We start from the raw sequence: 15,865 nt of genomic DNA, 5'->3' as shown, positions 1-15,865 counted from the left end.
AGATGTTCCCACCAGTTGAGTTTTCTTTGGCTTTTAGAGCCTGAAAGCATTTGCATAAGAGAGGAAATAGAATCTCTGTGCTGTTATTTGTTAAGGAAGAGCAAAAATTAGAAATTAGGATATGATATGATTTCTCAAAATGAAAGAAAAGTTGGGGTGAAGGATAGTGGCTGTAAAAGAGAAGGTGTGCTCGGGGGAACCTTTGTGCTCTGTCGGGACGCCCTGGGTGGTGTACCTTCCGACACAGCTTTGAGAAGCACTTAATCAGAGATGCCTTAAAAATACATGTAATGTGTGTTTCTGAGCACTGGGTTTTCAAGTCTGTGTTAGTTTGCACAAGCTGCCATAACAAAATACTACTGACTTGGTGGCTGAAACAACAGAAATTTATTTTCTCCCAGTTCTGCAGGCTGGGAAGTCCGAAGTCAGAGTGCCAGCCTGATTGGGTTTCTGGCGGGGCTCTCTTCCTGCTGACTGCCAGCTTCTCTCATCCTTACATGGTAGGGCCAGCTGGCAGGGAGAGCCAGCCCTCCTAGATCAGAGCCACGCCTTTATTTACCTCCCAAGAGCTCAGTCTCCAGACGCAGTCGGCGTGGGGCTTCAGTGAATGGATTCAGTCTGTAGCAAATTCTGTGTGACTTATGGCTGCTTCTGTGGCTGTGTGAGTAGTAGACTGACAGCAGAAGTAGACTGACAAAGGTTCCAGGTAGAGAGGTGAGATAGCAATGTCAACATCGGACCTTGGAGTTCTCCTTGACTTAGTTGTCGAGACAGATCCATGGTTTTAGTCAGGAAGTATTCTAAAAAAGACAAGTTAGCCTTTTTCATTGATTGCTACGTATAGAATAAGTCTCTGATTTTTAAAACCTAATTTGTCTTTGATTTTGAAACCGATAGAAGAAAACAGACCCTTATGAGAAATCTTTGACTATTGAGAAAGATGAAAAACTTACTTATGGTTTGAGAATTCCAGAAGGAATTCTATAATTTGTTGCTCACATGAGTGAGAGAAAGTTGATTTGAATATGAAGTAATACAGCACTGTCTACAGACTGTCTGTTGGCTCATTAAACCATGTACATAGTTTTAAAAACCATTGTTAAAAATATAAAAGTGTGATCAGGGAAGCACCTTCTGTTATACAGTTTGCAATCTGCCGCATTTGCTTTCTTAGATTTGAAAGAAACTAACCGTCACACTTCACTGACCTTAAGGATTGTCTTACTGTTTTGTTGTGTTATCTTGACCCAGAATACCATCCTCCAGGACTGTCCACGAGGGTCTGAAGAATCAGGAGCTGAACTCCACAGACTCAGGTATAAATAAGTGCATGCAGTCTTGTGGAAAAGAGAACCTTCTGAGTTTTTTAATGGACTGTATCTTAAACAGTACCTTTAGTTTATAGACGTAACTTTGCAGAGGGGTCTCTTATGTTTAATAATTACCTCTAGATGGTATTTCTGCCCATTTGTAATTATTAACTATTCTCTCCTGATCACTTGTTGGGTGCCAAGGGCTCTGGAGGGGTCAGTATTCTCATCCCTAGTTTAGATGAAGAGCCAGGAGCTTTCCAGGCAGTGTACCTTCTTAAGCTGGATGGTTGACAGGTGGATATTTATTGTTCTTTAAACACTTTCTGTGATGTACACATTATGTTACATATTTCACAATTTAAAAAAAAATAAAGCCCTGGAAAAATATTGTACCAGAGACAAATGAATTAAGAATCCTTGTGGAGGGGGCGCCTGGGTGGCTCAGTGGTTAAAGCCTCTGCCTTCGGCTCAGGTCATGGTCCCAGGGTCCTGGGATCGAGCCCCACATCAGGCTCTCCTGCTTCCGCCTCTCTCTCTGCCTGCCTCTCTGCCTACTTGTAATCTCTGTCTGTCAAATAAATAAATAATCTTTAAAAAAAAAAAAAAATCCTTGTGGAGGCCAGAGCCCTTGTCAGGGGGTCTCTCCCTGGGACTGCTCTTGGCTGCACCTTTGCTGGTTGTGTGCTTAGCGTCTGGATGTGCACTGTAGCACAGGTTACACATTTGGATGGCATTTAGTAAGTGCCTAGAACAGAAAAGAAATCAAAGCTCCAAGAGGCCACACAGCTTTATGAGTAGATGGGTCAAAAAAGTAACTCGGCTCTTTCTCAAGTTCAAAACTCTCACTTTCTTCTTCTCCACTCACTGCCTTCTCATTGTGTCACTCATGGGTGGAGGATCAGGGCCTTTTCAAAAAGGTGATGCCCTTCATCGTAGTAACCAGCTGGCTATACTCATTTACTGTCACTTACTTGTGTCTCCCTATAGAACTTATCCCTGTATTTAAAAGGCATGATGACAGTGGCATCACTGTTTTATTCATGATATTAAAAGGAAAGTTTTTAAGCTTCCTCTGTTCAATAGGTGATTGGCATGTAACTGCTAAAGAAGTTCCCTTCTGTTTCTAGTTTTCTAGGAACTTTAGTTATAAACCCATGTTCACTTTGACGAAAGAATTTTTCCTTAGCATTGGATGATCATATGATTTTTCTGTCTTAGATTATTAATGTGGTGAATCTCAGTGATAGATTTTCTTCCTAAGGTTGAATCCTCCTTACATTGCCAGGATAACTCTTACTTGACCATAATGTTATCTTTTGAGTACCCAGCAGAATAACATTATTAGTAAATATCTTTTTTAAAATTACCCATTTTTTATTGAGATGTAATTGACACAGAACATTAGTTTCAGATGTATAACATAGTGATTTGATATTTGTATATATTGCAAAATGGTCACCACAGTAAGTCTGGTTAACATCTACCACCACAGGGGCACCTGGGTGGCTCAGTGGGTTGAGCCTCTGCCTTCGGCTCGGGTCATGATCTCAGGGTCTGGGATCGGGCCCCCGCATTGGGCTCCCTGCTCAGCGGGGAGCCTGCTTCCCTTCCCCTCTCTCTCTCTGGCTGCCTCTCTGCCTGCTTGTGATCTCTGTCTGTGAAATAAATAAATAAAATCTTTAAAAAAAAAAATCTACCACCACATAATTACGTTTTTTTTCTTGTGATGAGAACTTTTAAGGTCTATTCTCTTAGCAATGTTCAGATGTACAGCACAGTAATATTACTGCTATACTCACTGCTGCACAGTACATCCCCAAGACTGACTTAAAACTGGAGGTTTGTACATTTTGACCATCGTCACCCATTTCGCCCACTTCCTACCCCGGCCTCTGGCAGCCACTAGCCTGTTCTCTGTATCTGTGAGTTGGGGTCTTGTTTTTGTTGTTTAAATCCCACAAATGAGTGAGATCATATGATATTTGTCTTTCTCAGTCTGATTTATTCCACTTAGTGTGTGAACTCAGGGTCCATTCATGGTGTCACAAATGACAGGATTTCTTTTTTTAGATGGCTGAATAATATTCCATTCTTTATCCATCTGTCTGTCCGTGGACACTCGAGTTGTTTCCATATCTTGAGTATTGTAAATAATGCTGCAGTGAACATGGCAGGGGTGGGCGGCAGATATCTTTTCCAGTTAGTATTTTTGTTTCCTTCAGATAAATTCCATATGAAGTGGAATTACTGGATCACAAGGTAGTTCTCTTTTTGACTTTTTGAGGAACCCCCATACTGTTCAGAGTGGCTGCACCTGTTTGCATTCCCACAGGATACCAGCGTTTTTTCTCCATTTCTTCGTCAACACTTCCTATTTCCTGTCTTTTTGATAATAGCCATCCTAACAGGTGTGAGATGATAGCTCATTGTGGTTTTGATTTGGTATCAAAGGGTAAGGTAAATTAAAAACATAAGGCAGCTCTTTAATTTTGATGTATTACTGGCTATTCTAATGCCTACTAGAACTATAGAAGTAAGACACTAATATTTCCCAAGTGACCTCAGCCATGTTCTTTTTGGTTTGTGTTTTGTCATAGTTCTGGTTACCTTAGAAACAGTCTGAGGCTGCTATTTGCATGCAGGAGTGTCACTGGGGTGTGCTTTTGGGGAACAGCTTCAGGGGCGGGGGACAGGAGTTGGGCAGAGGGAGAAGTTGAGTTGCAGTGCTGTTTGTAACAGAAGTTCCTCCCAACCCACAAGGAAGCCTTTTAGCTGGTGTGGCCACTCAGAGTCATTCCTAGTTGAGGCACAGTGGCCACACCTTTGTACTCCCTCTTTGGGCAGTTATTAGAAGTGGGCTGCAGCTCCCTGTCTACTCACAGAGGGTGGAACCTTGGGCAAGGTGTCTCTCTCCTGTGAGAAGTTAGGGCCAGGCTAATTCCAGGATAACGTACAGCTGAGACCTGTGAGCTGCCCATACTGTCAGCAGTGGGGAGCATACGAGCCTTCATCCTGAAGAGTGGGGTCTGGGTGGCGGAGTTGAGATGGAGAAGTGGGCACAGACATGCTGACCTCTGTGCTGAGACTGCGTTCTTCGTTCCCGAGTGGACATTCTGTGCTTCAGGAGCCCATCGGCAGTGGGCAGTGCACACATTCCCTTTCCCAAGACAGTGTCCAGCAGCAGGGCTTCTTTCTGCTTTCGTGACTACGAATTTCATATATTTATTAGTGAAATTGCCAACTACGATGAGGGAATGAAAAAAAACATATTGAAGTATAGCATTCACACAGAAAAAGGTTTGAAGAGGGGTCTCTATGCCCACGTAACAGCCCATGGTGCTTAAAGGACTTAGAGATGTGTTTGTGGCTAACTTTCAGCCTTTGGAGGAGTCCCAGATGTGGGAGGGTGCCTACCTCATAGTACACTGCTGACGTGCTAGTTTGGTGGTTTTAAGGGGAGAAACTGTAGTTCTGGAAATGATTCATCGCCACTGCCTAGAAACATTCCAGAATAGATTATTGAATAGTTCAAGATCAAGAATAGAAAGATATGAATAGGATCAAGAATCATTGAATCATCATGGGTTCTCATGGGGAGCCTGGGCACGCAGTCAGATAAGCATGTGACTCTCTCTCTTTTTTTTTTTAAGATTTTATTTATTTATTTGACAGAGAGATAGACAGTGAGAGAGGGAACACAAGCAGCGGGAGAGGGAGAAGCAGGCTCCCCGCTGAGCAGGGAGCCTGAAGTGGGGCTTAATCCCAGTACCCTGGAATCCTGACCCGAGCTGAAGGCAGACACTTAACAGCTGAGCCACCCAGGTGCCCCAAGCGCGTGACTCTTGATTTTGGCTCAGATTATGATCTCAGGGTCATGAGATCATGGGTCATGAAAGCCCATATGGGGCTCTGCGCTGAGCACGGAGTCTGCCTAAGATTCTCTTTCTCCCTCTTTCTCTGCCCCTCCCCATTTGCATACGAGCACACGTGCTTATTCTTTTTATTTTTTTTAAAGAATCATCATGGGTTCCTTCTTTTTTTTAATTCATTTTTTTTAAATTTTAATTCATTTTTTAAGAGTGTTTTCTTTTTAAAGATTTTATTTGTTTGAGAGGGAAAGCACGTGGGTAGCTGGGGGAGGGGCAGAGGGAATCTCAAGCAGACTCTGCGCTGAGTGCAGAGTGACCCTGAGATCAGGACCTGAGCCAAAATCATGAGCCCAATGCTCCGCCGACTGAGCCACTCAAGGGGCCCCATCATCATGGGTTCTTAAAGTTAATCCTTTACTTCCCTTGTTGATAGAAGTGTGGGACTCTGAAACAGAGTCGTATTAACCCTGAAGTCAATCTCCATGTAAACGTGTTAAGCTTCAAAAAATGAGACGTATAACTTTATATAATGGCTATGCTTGCCACCCCCCACCCCCCAGTAATCCACTTTGGAAACACGGAGTGGAAAATGACTGTTCTGAATATTTGTTTTCTTCGTTTCCCAGTTATGATTAATGGAAAATACTGCTGTCCAAAGATATATTTCAACCACCGTTGCTTCTCAGGGCCATATCTTAACAAAGGAAGAATCGCTGAGCTGCCTCAGTGTGTAGGGCCTGGGAACTGTGTTCTGGTCCTCAGAGAGGTAAGCTGCTCGCCCGGGGCGGAAGAATGCACAGCAGTCTCATAGACTCATCAGTACAAAGATGTGCTTGCCTTACGTGTGACAGTGCTAGGTCTTATCAGAAAGGATTCCCTTTTCTCCTGTATTGTTCAATGAACCAGACACGTCCTTACTTTTGGTCCTGAGGGAGCATTCATGTAGGCAGCTCTGTACGTAGCATGCCCACCTCTGCTAGTGGAGAAAGGGCTTTTGTCAGAAGCTGCCTGAGTGTGGTGCGAGGATGAGCGGGAATGTAGTCAAGGAGCTGGAGGCTGCGTGGCGCTCGCAGGGGCCATGAGAAAGCTGCACACCTGCCGGGTTTGCCCAGCTGCCCAACCAGACCGCCACGCGCTGTGCACACCAGCTATAAGGACTGCTGGCGCTTTCAGTCCGTGGCGGGGCAGGGCGGATGTGGGAGGCCGAGCTGCTGTGTCTGCCAGGACTGCAAAGGATTCAGAAGCATATGCCAGAGTCGTTTTTATTTCATGCTGCCTGTTTCATCCTGACCATGATGTTTGGAATGTCCAAGAGGGTCTGATTATTGTCTTAGCTCCCACTTTGGTCAGCGGTTGTATCTTGAATATTATTATTTTATTAGTATTTGTTAACGAATATTAGATTTAATCTCCTAAATGAAATTCTGGGGGATAACAAGATTCTAATATCTGCTTTTCTCATTCCCAACCGATATTTCTGCTTTAAAAATGGAGCGCAGGTCCTCACTTTACTTATCAATGCAGCCTACAAACCCAGTCGCGTCCTTCGGGAGCTGCAGCTGGACAAGGACTCCGTGTGGCATGGATGTGGGGAGGTCCTAAAAGCCAAGTGAGTAGCCTCCTCTGCCCTTTATTCTTACCCGTCTGACAGGCCACGGAGCCCGATCTCCCATGCATCATGTTAGAGTAGTTCTGTCCTTTTGGGCAGTTCTTCAGCTCTTGGTGGTGAGGGACCAGATTTGTTTCGTTTTGGAAGTTTCTGCCCTGTTGTGGGCCAGTACTGTTATAAAATACGGTAAGAATGAGTTATAAGAACTACGAAAATTACAAGACATAAAATGCAAGAATAATTTGTTTTTAGATTTAAGAGCCATGAACTTACCTTTGCAAATTACTGTGAAAGGCTATAAACATTTACTCTTGTTTTTTGACCCTGTCAGCATGACTGTTGGCAGGTTAACCTGGTCCATGTCTGAGGATCACTGCCCAATGGTAAAGGAAATCCTTCGTTCTAGTCCCTTTTCTTTTAGTAGTTTGTGTAGAAGTTCCTATTTAGAAACCTTAAACTGAGGAACCAGAAAGCAAGACCCTCATCTGCTAATATAAAAACCTCAACATTTATCTGTTATAGCTTAGGTGATAAATTTGATTTAAGTGCAATATGCATGAGCTCATTTTTAGAATCCTCAAACTATAAAGGACATGTACTATTCTGAGAAGTGAAGACATTTTTCAGGCCTGTGTATGCACTTGATTTTCTCTGGGCAATCACTAGCCCAGTAAACTCGGTCTCTGGCATCTTCCATGGCAGATACAAAGGAAAGAGTTACCGGGCTACCGTTGAGGTAGTGAAGACAGCAGATCGCGTGACCGAGTTCTGCAGGCAAACCTGCATCAAACTGGAGTGCTGTCCGAATCTCTTTGGCCCGAGGATGGTTCTGGACAAGTGTTCTGAGAACTGCTCTGTGCTTACAAAGACCAAATACAGTGAGTCCGGTTTTCCAGATTTGTTAACTCTGACGGCTGGCCACACTTTATATCTTGGAAAGTTTTTATTCTGTAGACATTTCACCTATAACACAGATCTACAAACTGCTTCTGTAAAGGACCAGATAATGAATATTTTAGGTCACCAGTCAAACAGTCTCTGCTGCATATTCTTCTCTGGTTTTTTTTTTTTTTTTAATATTTTATTTATTTGACAGAGAGACAGCAAGAGAGGGAACACAAGCAGGGGGAGAGGGAGAAACAGGCTTCTTGCTGAGCAGGGAATCCGACGTGGGGGCTCAATCCCAGGACTCTGGGATCATGACCTGAGCTGAAGGCAGACACTTAGTCAATTAAGCCACCCAGGCTTCCCTCTGTTTTGTTTTATTTTCACTTTTAAAGAACGCTTTTAAAGATGTAAAAGCCATTTTTAGCTTGAGGGTCATACTCAAACAGGCTATGGGTCAGATTTGGCCCACAGGCCCGTTTGCTAACTTTCATGTAAATTAGCTTTTGCATCTGATGGGATACGTGATTCATTCATGCAGTCCATAAGTATTTATTATGTGTCTACCGTGTGCCACTGCTGTTCTAGTACTGGGATGCTACAGTAAAGAAAAACAAGTTCCTGTGCTCATTGGGTTTTCATTTTAATGTGGGAGACAGATAATAAGTGAACAGAGACAGGTACTATGGAGAAAAGTGAGGAAAGATAAGTAAGCAAAGGAGGGGAGTGGGGAGTAAGGAAGGCTAGGATGGGGTGCTGTTCAGAGGTGGTTGAGGAGGTCTTCCTGCCAGGTAACAACCTGAAGGAAGCAAGAGAGCCAACTGTGCAGACATCAGGGTGAACGTGCTCTGGGCAGGGGCAGCAAGAGCACAGGCAGGAGCAGGAGTCTGCAAGGAGCAGCAGAGAAGCCGTCGTGGTTGGGAGGCATCAGTGGTAGAAGCGGGGTACTTGCAGGCCTCACTCAGAACTGTCACAGCAACAACCCGTTCCCTCTCATTGTTTATCTTCTCCCGTGTGAAACTGCCCACTGCGCATGCGCACGCAAACATGCACACATCATACAAGAGGAAATTTCCAGATCGAGCCTTGTCAAGGCATTGTTGCCCAAAGACAAAATTCTGATCCTACCTTTCCTTAAATTTTATAAGCCCTGCTGTCACTTGGGAGAATTAATACAGAGGAAGATTTTTACCTTGTTAAATTTGAAGATTTCTTTTAGGGATCTCTAATCCTGTGCCTCTTAAACTTTATCATGCATGCAGACTAGCTAAGGATCTTGTTAAAATGAAAGTTGTGATTCATCAGGTCTGTGGGTACCTGCTTTTCCAGCAAGCTCCCAGACACTGTTGATGCTGCTGATCTGAGGTCATTTAGCATGATGAGCTTGCTAATCAGTCAGTGTCTGAATTGCAAAATCATAGAAGAGTCTAACCTTGTAATTTCTGTTTATATTTTTTGGATTGTAAACTCCTTGAAGGCCGGGATTGATGTTAGCTTATAGGGTTAGATTCAGCACTTAGTTGAGCAAATTGCAAGTATTAGTAGCTATGTGAAATATACTCTACATACTGCCTATCAGTTTGAGCCTGTGGAGGATATGTAGATTTTATTAGCTTTTTGTCTAAATCTATTTTTCTAAGTGATACAAGCCTAGACTTTAGGAGAGAATGTTTATAATTTTCCTCAGTTAGTAATCTGAGTGATATCAAATGGATTTATATCCTGTATAACCCATTTTTTGCAAAAAAAATGTATTATCTTTTTGTTTTTATGTTAATATAGAACTAGTATATATATTTAGAGCTGGGATATATATAGTTCATTTTGGGAATTATTTTTATATTCTAAAATTTATATGAAAATGTGCAAGATCTAGAATAGCCAAAGCAATCCTGAAAAAGAATAAAGTTGGAGAACTTACTATGTCTGCCTTCAAGTTTTACCATAAAGGTAGAACAGTCAGTAAGTGGGGTGGATGAAATAGTCACACAGAGTGATGGGACAGAAGAGAGGGGCCAGAAATGCACCCAAATTTATGTGTGAAATGATTTTCAGTCAAGACGAAGAATTTAGCAGGAAAAGGAAGTTCTTTCAACAAATGGCACTGGAACAGGATTTCCAAATCGAAAAAACAAAACCAGAACTCCTTGGCTCCTACCTCACGATATATGAAAATTCATTCAAGGTGTATCTTAGGCCTAAGGTAAAAGCTAAAACTATAAATCTCCTAGAAGAAAACAAGAAGGGTATCCTCAAGATCTTGGGGCAAGCAACGATTTCTTAGAAAACAATGCACTAACGTAAAGGAAAAAAATCACCAAAATTAAAAACTTCTGCTCAGAGAATTTCTCTCCAGTGTAGTAAATACGCCCTCAACTCTGTAATAAGAGAAACTTGGGAGCCAGAGAAAGCTGATAGTTGTAGGACATTGTGAATATGCTGAATACCGCTGAATGGTACGTGGGAAAATGGCTAATTGTATGTTATGGGGACTTTTACCTCAATTTTTAAAAATTTAAAAATAAAAATGTTCTGGAATTAGATAGCTGTGATTGTTGTAGACATCATATACTAAAAACCACTGGATATGTACACTTTAAAATGGTGGATTTTATATTGTGAATTATATCTCAAAGTAGAAAGAGAAAACCATTTTAAAAATGAATAAAAGACTTGAATAGGCACTTCACAAAAAAGATACATACGTGGCCAATAAGCACATGAAAACGTGCTCAGTATCATTAGTCATCAGGGAAATGCAGATCTAAACTATAATGAGAAATTACTACGTATCCACTAAATTGGCTAAAATGAAGAACATGGACAGTCCCACAAGCTGGCAAGGTGTCGACAACTAGATCTCTCATACAGTGCTGGTGGGAGTGTCAGCTTATGCGACCCTTTAAGAAAACTCTCTAGCAGTTTCTTTAAAAGTTAATCTACATCTGACATATGACCCAGCAGTTCCATCCCCAGGTATCTACCCAAGGAAAACAAAAATACCACCCTAAAAGCCTTGGACAAGAGTGTTCATTGCCAAATAGTAACACCCAGAACCTGGGAACGGCCCACGTGCCTGTCAACAGGAGACTAAACTAGTATATTCTTTGCAATGAGACGCTGTTCATCAGTAGAAGGGAATGAAGTATTCATACTCACAGCAGCAGAGGTGAAACTCAGAATCGTACTGAGCGAAAGAAACCTTGTCCAAAAAGCATCTACTGATTGGGGCGCCTGGGTGGCTCAATCATTAAGTGTCTGCCTTCGGCTCAGGTCATGATCCCAAGGTCCTGGGATCGAGCCCCACATCGGGCTCCCCGCTTGGAAGGAAGCCTGCTTCTCCCTCTCCCACTCCCCCTGTTTGTGTTCCCTTTCTCGCTGTGTCTCTCTCTGTCAAATAAAAAAATAAAATCTTAAAAAAAAAAAGCATCTACCGAATGTTCCATAGGTGAGGCAGAACTGATCAGTACTGATGGAAGTTGGAATATAGTTGTGGTTGCTTCTGGTGAGGGGGACTGACTGGGAAGGACCCTGGAAACTTTCTAGGTTGATGGAGATGTTCTACGTCTTGACAGAGGGACGGTTATTCAGGTTTGTGCATTTGTCAGTACTAATGGTACTGTCCATTTAAGATCTAGACAGTTAAGATTGTTCCATGACATGGAATTTAAACCTTCATCACATACAGTGTACCTGTTCTCTGCTGTGCTGGTAAAATCTCTTGTGGTATGAAGTGTACAAAATTGTGATTCTACTTCATTTTCCTCTGTCCTTCACATTTAGCACACTATTATGGAAAGAAGAAAAATAAAAGAATCGGGAGGCCACCTGGTGGGCATAGCAACTTAGCATGTGCCCTGAAAAAAGCCAGCAAGCGGAGGAAGAGGCGGAAAAATGTCTTTGTCCATAAGAAGAAACGCTCCTCTGCATCTGTTGATAACACCCCGGCGGGCTCGCCCCAGGTACGAGATCTGTGGTGTGCCTGTCCAGCCGAGCAGGCAGGAGATCACGGCCATACAGCACAGACGCAGAAAGGCCTCCTGCAGGCCTGTCTGAGTCCAATCCCTGCCCCAGCAGAAAGCGGTCTGTGGCCAGGAGCTGGTTTGTTGTGAATTTTCATGATACTTTTCTCTGCGTTTCCTCTAGGGAAGTGGAGGTGAAGAGGAGGATGACCCAGATGAAGGGGATGACGATTCCCTGAGTGAGGGCAGTACGTCGGAGCAGCAGGATGAGCTACAAGAAGAGTCAGAAATGTCGGAAAAAAAGTCTTGCTCTTCCTCGCCCACCCAGAGTGAGATCTCTACATCACTGCCTCCCGACAGACAACGGAGAAAAAGAGAGCTTCGCACTTTTTCATTTTCTGATGATGAGAATAAACCTCCTTCACCAAAGGTACCCGTTTTTAAAATACAGTGCCTTTTATTCCTCTCTGTAGAATTCCCCTCTGAAGGCGGGTTGTTAATGATGTGGGTATTCCGATTATTTCAGTACAGGCTTCAGTTGAATTTCCCAGGTCTCTCTTAAAAGAATTCCAAATTCAGGGCGGGGGGTGGGAGGTTGGGGAAGCAGGTGGTGGGTAATAGGGAGGGCACGTATTGCATGGAGCACTGGGTGTGGTGCAAAAACAATGAATACTGTTGCGCTGAAAATAAATAAATAAATAAATAAATAGGAAAAAAAAAAAGAATTCCAAATTCAGGGATTTACTTGGGTTGCAAGGATTATTTGGAGATTAACTACCTACCAGAAAGAAGGTCTTTCTGAGTAGCTGCTTACTTTAGATTAGACTTGCAATGAAACTTTTCTTTCTTTCTTTTTTTTTTTTTTTGTTCCTTAGCTCTAGCCTATCATTAGTTTAGGGAAAACTGCTCGTTTGATACTTTTGATAGATGGTTCTGTAGAGATAAGTTATTTATCCTTTTGATTCGGGTGAAGCTGTTTTGCTTGGTATATAATATGTACATATATGTGTGTTACATAACGTACACACTATGAGAGTGGCAGTTAAGTCACTGTTTCAAAACTGGGTTGCGTTTTAATTATATTGCCTGAACTAAAGCAGCAAATGGTTTTTCCTGAAGATTTAGTTACGTCTTCTTTCTTCCGAAGTAGCATCCTGTTCACTGCAGCACCCTACAGACAGCGAGTCGAAATAGACCAGGGAACAAATGGGAGACTGAAAAGCCATTTTTCTCTGTAAAAATTGTCCAAATTATTTGTGCTGGAACTTTGAGATAAATTCTTCCCCACTGATGTCTCTTATTATAAAAGATCTACATTTCCTGGGTACTTCATGTGTGTGGACCTTGGCTCTCTTTGCTGGGAGAAATCATGCCCTAAAACCTAACCCTCCAATCCTGTCTCCAAGGGTTTTGAATTTATAGAAGAGAGACTTTTTTAGAATAAAGTAGCTCTGACAACATTTGGTTTGCTTTGTTGCGGACAATGAAGGAAATAAGGATTGAAGTTGCCGAGAGGCTCCATCTGGACAGTAACCCTCTCAAGTGGAGCGTGGCGGACGTGGTCCGGTTCATCAGATCCACCGACTGTGCTCCGCTGGCGAGGATATTTCTAGACCAGGTAATTACAGACACCTGTTTCCTTAGGGAAGGACTGTGGGTGTAGTAGCGATTTGTTTACAAGTCTGAGGAAAAATGTTTCTCTCATACAAAAGAAATGTAGTTACCCTTTTAGGAGTCTAGAAAGAGGGTCGTAAGAGGTCATGGTTCCGACTTCCCCCACATTTGAACCAGATGATCCCTGTGTTGCCGTTTTTCCCAAGACTTTGTTTCCATCCCTCAAGTGTTTGAATGGCTTAAAATCAAGGACGCAGTTCTTAACAGTGCTCTTGTTTTCCAAAGTAATGATCTGCTTGTTTTTAAGAATAATTAACAACTGTAATATGTGAGGCTCTAAACTGGTGATTGGTCTTAAGGCAAGTTTTCTGAAACAAATAGTCTGTGACCTTAAATACTAATTTTATTTTTTTATTTTTTTTGATAACTGGGGAGATTCTAAACTGAACATCTTTGAAAGAGCTCATCGGCTTTTATGAATGTTACAGAGTAGGAAAACATTGACGTTTTTATAGTTAATGTTTTCTTTCAGATTTAGAAAGCATCCTCTAAAAAGATGTTTCTTTTGGTACATTCAGTAGCCAGTTACAAAGCTAGCTCGTTCACTGAATTTCTGCAGAGCAGAAACTGTAGAATGGATGCCCCCCCCCTTTTTTTTTAAGATTTTATTTATTTGACAGAGCACAAGTAGGCAGAGAGGCAGGCAGAGAGAGAGGGGAAAGCAGGCTCCCTGCTGAGCAGAGAGCCTGATGCAGGACTTGATCCTAGGACCCTGAGATCATGACCTGAGCCAAAGGCAGAGGTTTAACCCACTGAACTACCCAGGCGCCCCTGTAGAATGTATTCTTATACTGGGTAAAAGGTTATCCTTAATTTTGAAGATTCGTTAGCATGGAGGACTGCAGGGGGCACTTAGAAGAAACTGTGTGATACTTGTGAAAAGGGGGAAAGCAAGGAAAGGAAAGCACAGAGACTCAGATTTTAACACAAGCGAAAGGAAACAGGGGCTGTCTTTCCTGAGCTGCCATCCACATGCACATCATAGATAATGCGTATTTTGTGCTTTAACAGGAAATTGACGGGCAGGCCCTGTTGCTTCTTACCCTTCCCACTGTTCAAGAGTGCATGGATTTAAAATTGGGCCCCGCCATCAAACTCTGCCACCACATAGAGAGGATCAAGTTTGCTTTCTACGAGCAGTTTGCCAACTGAGAAGGACAACCACAGTGAGCTGTGTCTTTGCAGCACATCCTTCTCGCTGCTCTCCAAGCTGCGCTCGATGGCCCTGGCGCTCGGGGCCCTGCAGGGCTCGGCTGGCTCTCTTTGCACTTTCAGGGAAGGAGGACCAACACTGAGGAAGCAAAACCTGCGCAGAAGGGGCTCCCCTGCCAGTGGGAATGGGGGCCTCTCTTGGTCAGCAGATTGCAGTTTTGAAAAGAAGAAGGGTTGTGAAGAAAAGACTCGTGTCAGAAGAACGAACATTTCCAGTGCTGTGGCCCGAAACTGAAGAAGCACCTCGGCGGCCGGAAAGCACCCTTATGGTTGTGTTCTTTTTGTTCTGTTCCTTCCCATTGTAGATGGAACTCTTTCCTGGAAAGAGAGGACATAGCTTTAAGTCAGCACTGATTTGGGACTGTGCCTAAGGCACCTCAGTGCTTCATTGTCATTGTGTTTTTAAGCTTTTTTAAATTAAAACAGTTCATTTTGGGGATGCTTACGTGGCTCTAGGGTTTTGAATGTACATTCACACTTTGGTCCATTTTAAAATCTATTCTTAGGAGTTCCTTTGTTTACTACCTCTGTTGTTGATTGAGCTTACAGCCATGTATAAGGTTTTTTGTATGATGCCATTTTTAAGCTACATGAACACTAAAACTATGACAGGAGCTGGAGGGGAAAAAAAAAAAACAACAAACCCAATACTGTTTGCTTTCTTAAAAATACCATGTGAGCACTTACATGAGTTCCTGGCCTGATCCGAGACCCCCACCGTCATTGTTTCCCATCTGGGCCTGGTGTGGTGCTCCCTGTGAGGTGGTCTCTCAAAAATTGTGGTTATTTCTGTTTAGTTGCTGTCTCCCCATCAGTCTGCAGACGGACTTCAGTGGCTCTTGTTTTATGTTTCTTTCCTCCACGGTTGTCTTTCATTTTGAGAGTCCTCACTTCGGGTGCAAATCAGTAGGTGTTTCTTGGACCCAGTGGAAAACCCATTTCCCTTTCTTTTTCGGGGTCTCTAGGCAGAGAGTGAAGAAGCACAACAGAGAAAGTATTTTGGGGGGTGATGCAGAACATGGAGTTTCTGTAACTGTGTGTCCTCATGTCCTCAGTGGCCGCATAAAGATTGAGAGGTAGTTAAGGATTCTGGAAACGTCTTTGCCTGGTCACATTTACATGTCCTCTTAGTGAAACCTTTAAATTGAACGTAATCTACAATCTGAGGATTCCCACTCAACAGCTCAACAACTTGGTTTTCTTTTAGGTGTTTGTTTTGGCCCAGTTCAAGCTGACATGAAACTACAGGCAAATTTTCACTTAGGATTGTACTTCGAGCTACTATAGGACAGTAGCTGTGCTGTTCAGCCGGAAGGAATGAGGAAAGATGCACGCATAGAT

General features: G+C 42.9%; 1 protein-coding gene across 7 annotated transcripts in view; it reads left to right on the top strand.

The window, feature by feature from the left end:
• SFMBT1 (Scm like with four mbt domains 1) overlaps positions 1–14,639 on the top strand; it is a 118,864-nt gene extending 104,225 nt beyond the window's left edge. For 6 of the 7 annotated variants that reach the window (XM_045991128.1, XM_045991131.1, XM_045991134.1 and 3 more), the window contains 8 exons: positions 1,246–1,316; positions 5,809–5,948; positions 6,682–6,791; positions 7,494–7,669; positions 11,460–11,638; positions 11,823–12,068; positions 13,128–13,256; positions 14,324–14,639. In XM_045991128.1, coding sequence (XP_045847084.1) covers positions 1,246–1,316; positions 5,809–5,948; positions 6,682–6,791; positions 7,494–7,669; positions 11,460–11,638; positions 11,823–12,068; positions 13,128–13,256; positions 14,324–14,464 — 1,192 coding nt within the window. In that variant the 3' untranslated portion in view covers positions 14,465–14,639. The remainder of the gene's footprint in view (positions 1–1,245; positions 1,317–5,808; positions 5,949–6,681; positions 6,792–7,493; positions 7,670–11,459; positions 11,639–11,822; positions 12,069–13,127; positions 13,257–14,323) is intronic. The other variant, XM_045991132.1, reaches the window with a different exon arrangement.
• The last annotated feature ends 1,226 nt before the right edge of the window (positions 14,640–15,865 follow it).

The sequence above is a fragment of the Meles meles genome, chromosome 20 (genome assembly GCF_922984935.1).
Source record: "Meles meles chromosome 20, mMelMel3.1 paternal haplotype, whole genome shotgun sequence".
NCBI lineage: Eukaryota > Metazoa > Chordata > Mammalia > Carnivora > Mustelidae > Meles > Meles meles.
The sequence above is the reverse complement of the archived record's forward strand: the minus strand, read 5'-3'. Positions and strand labels throughout refer to the sequence as shown.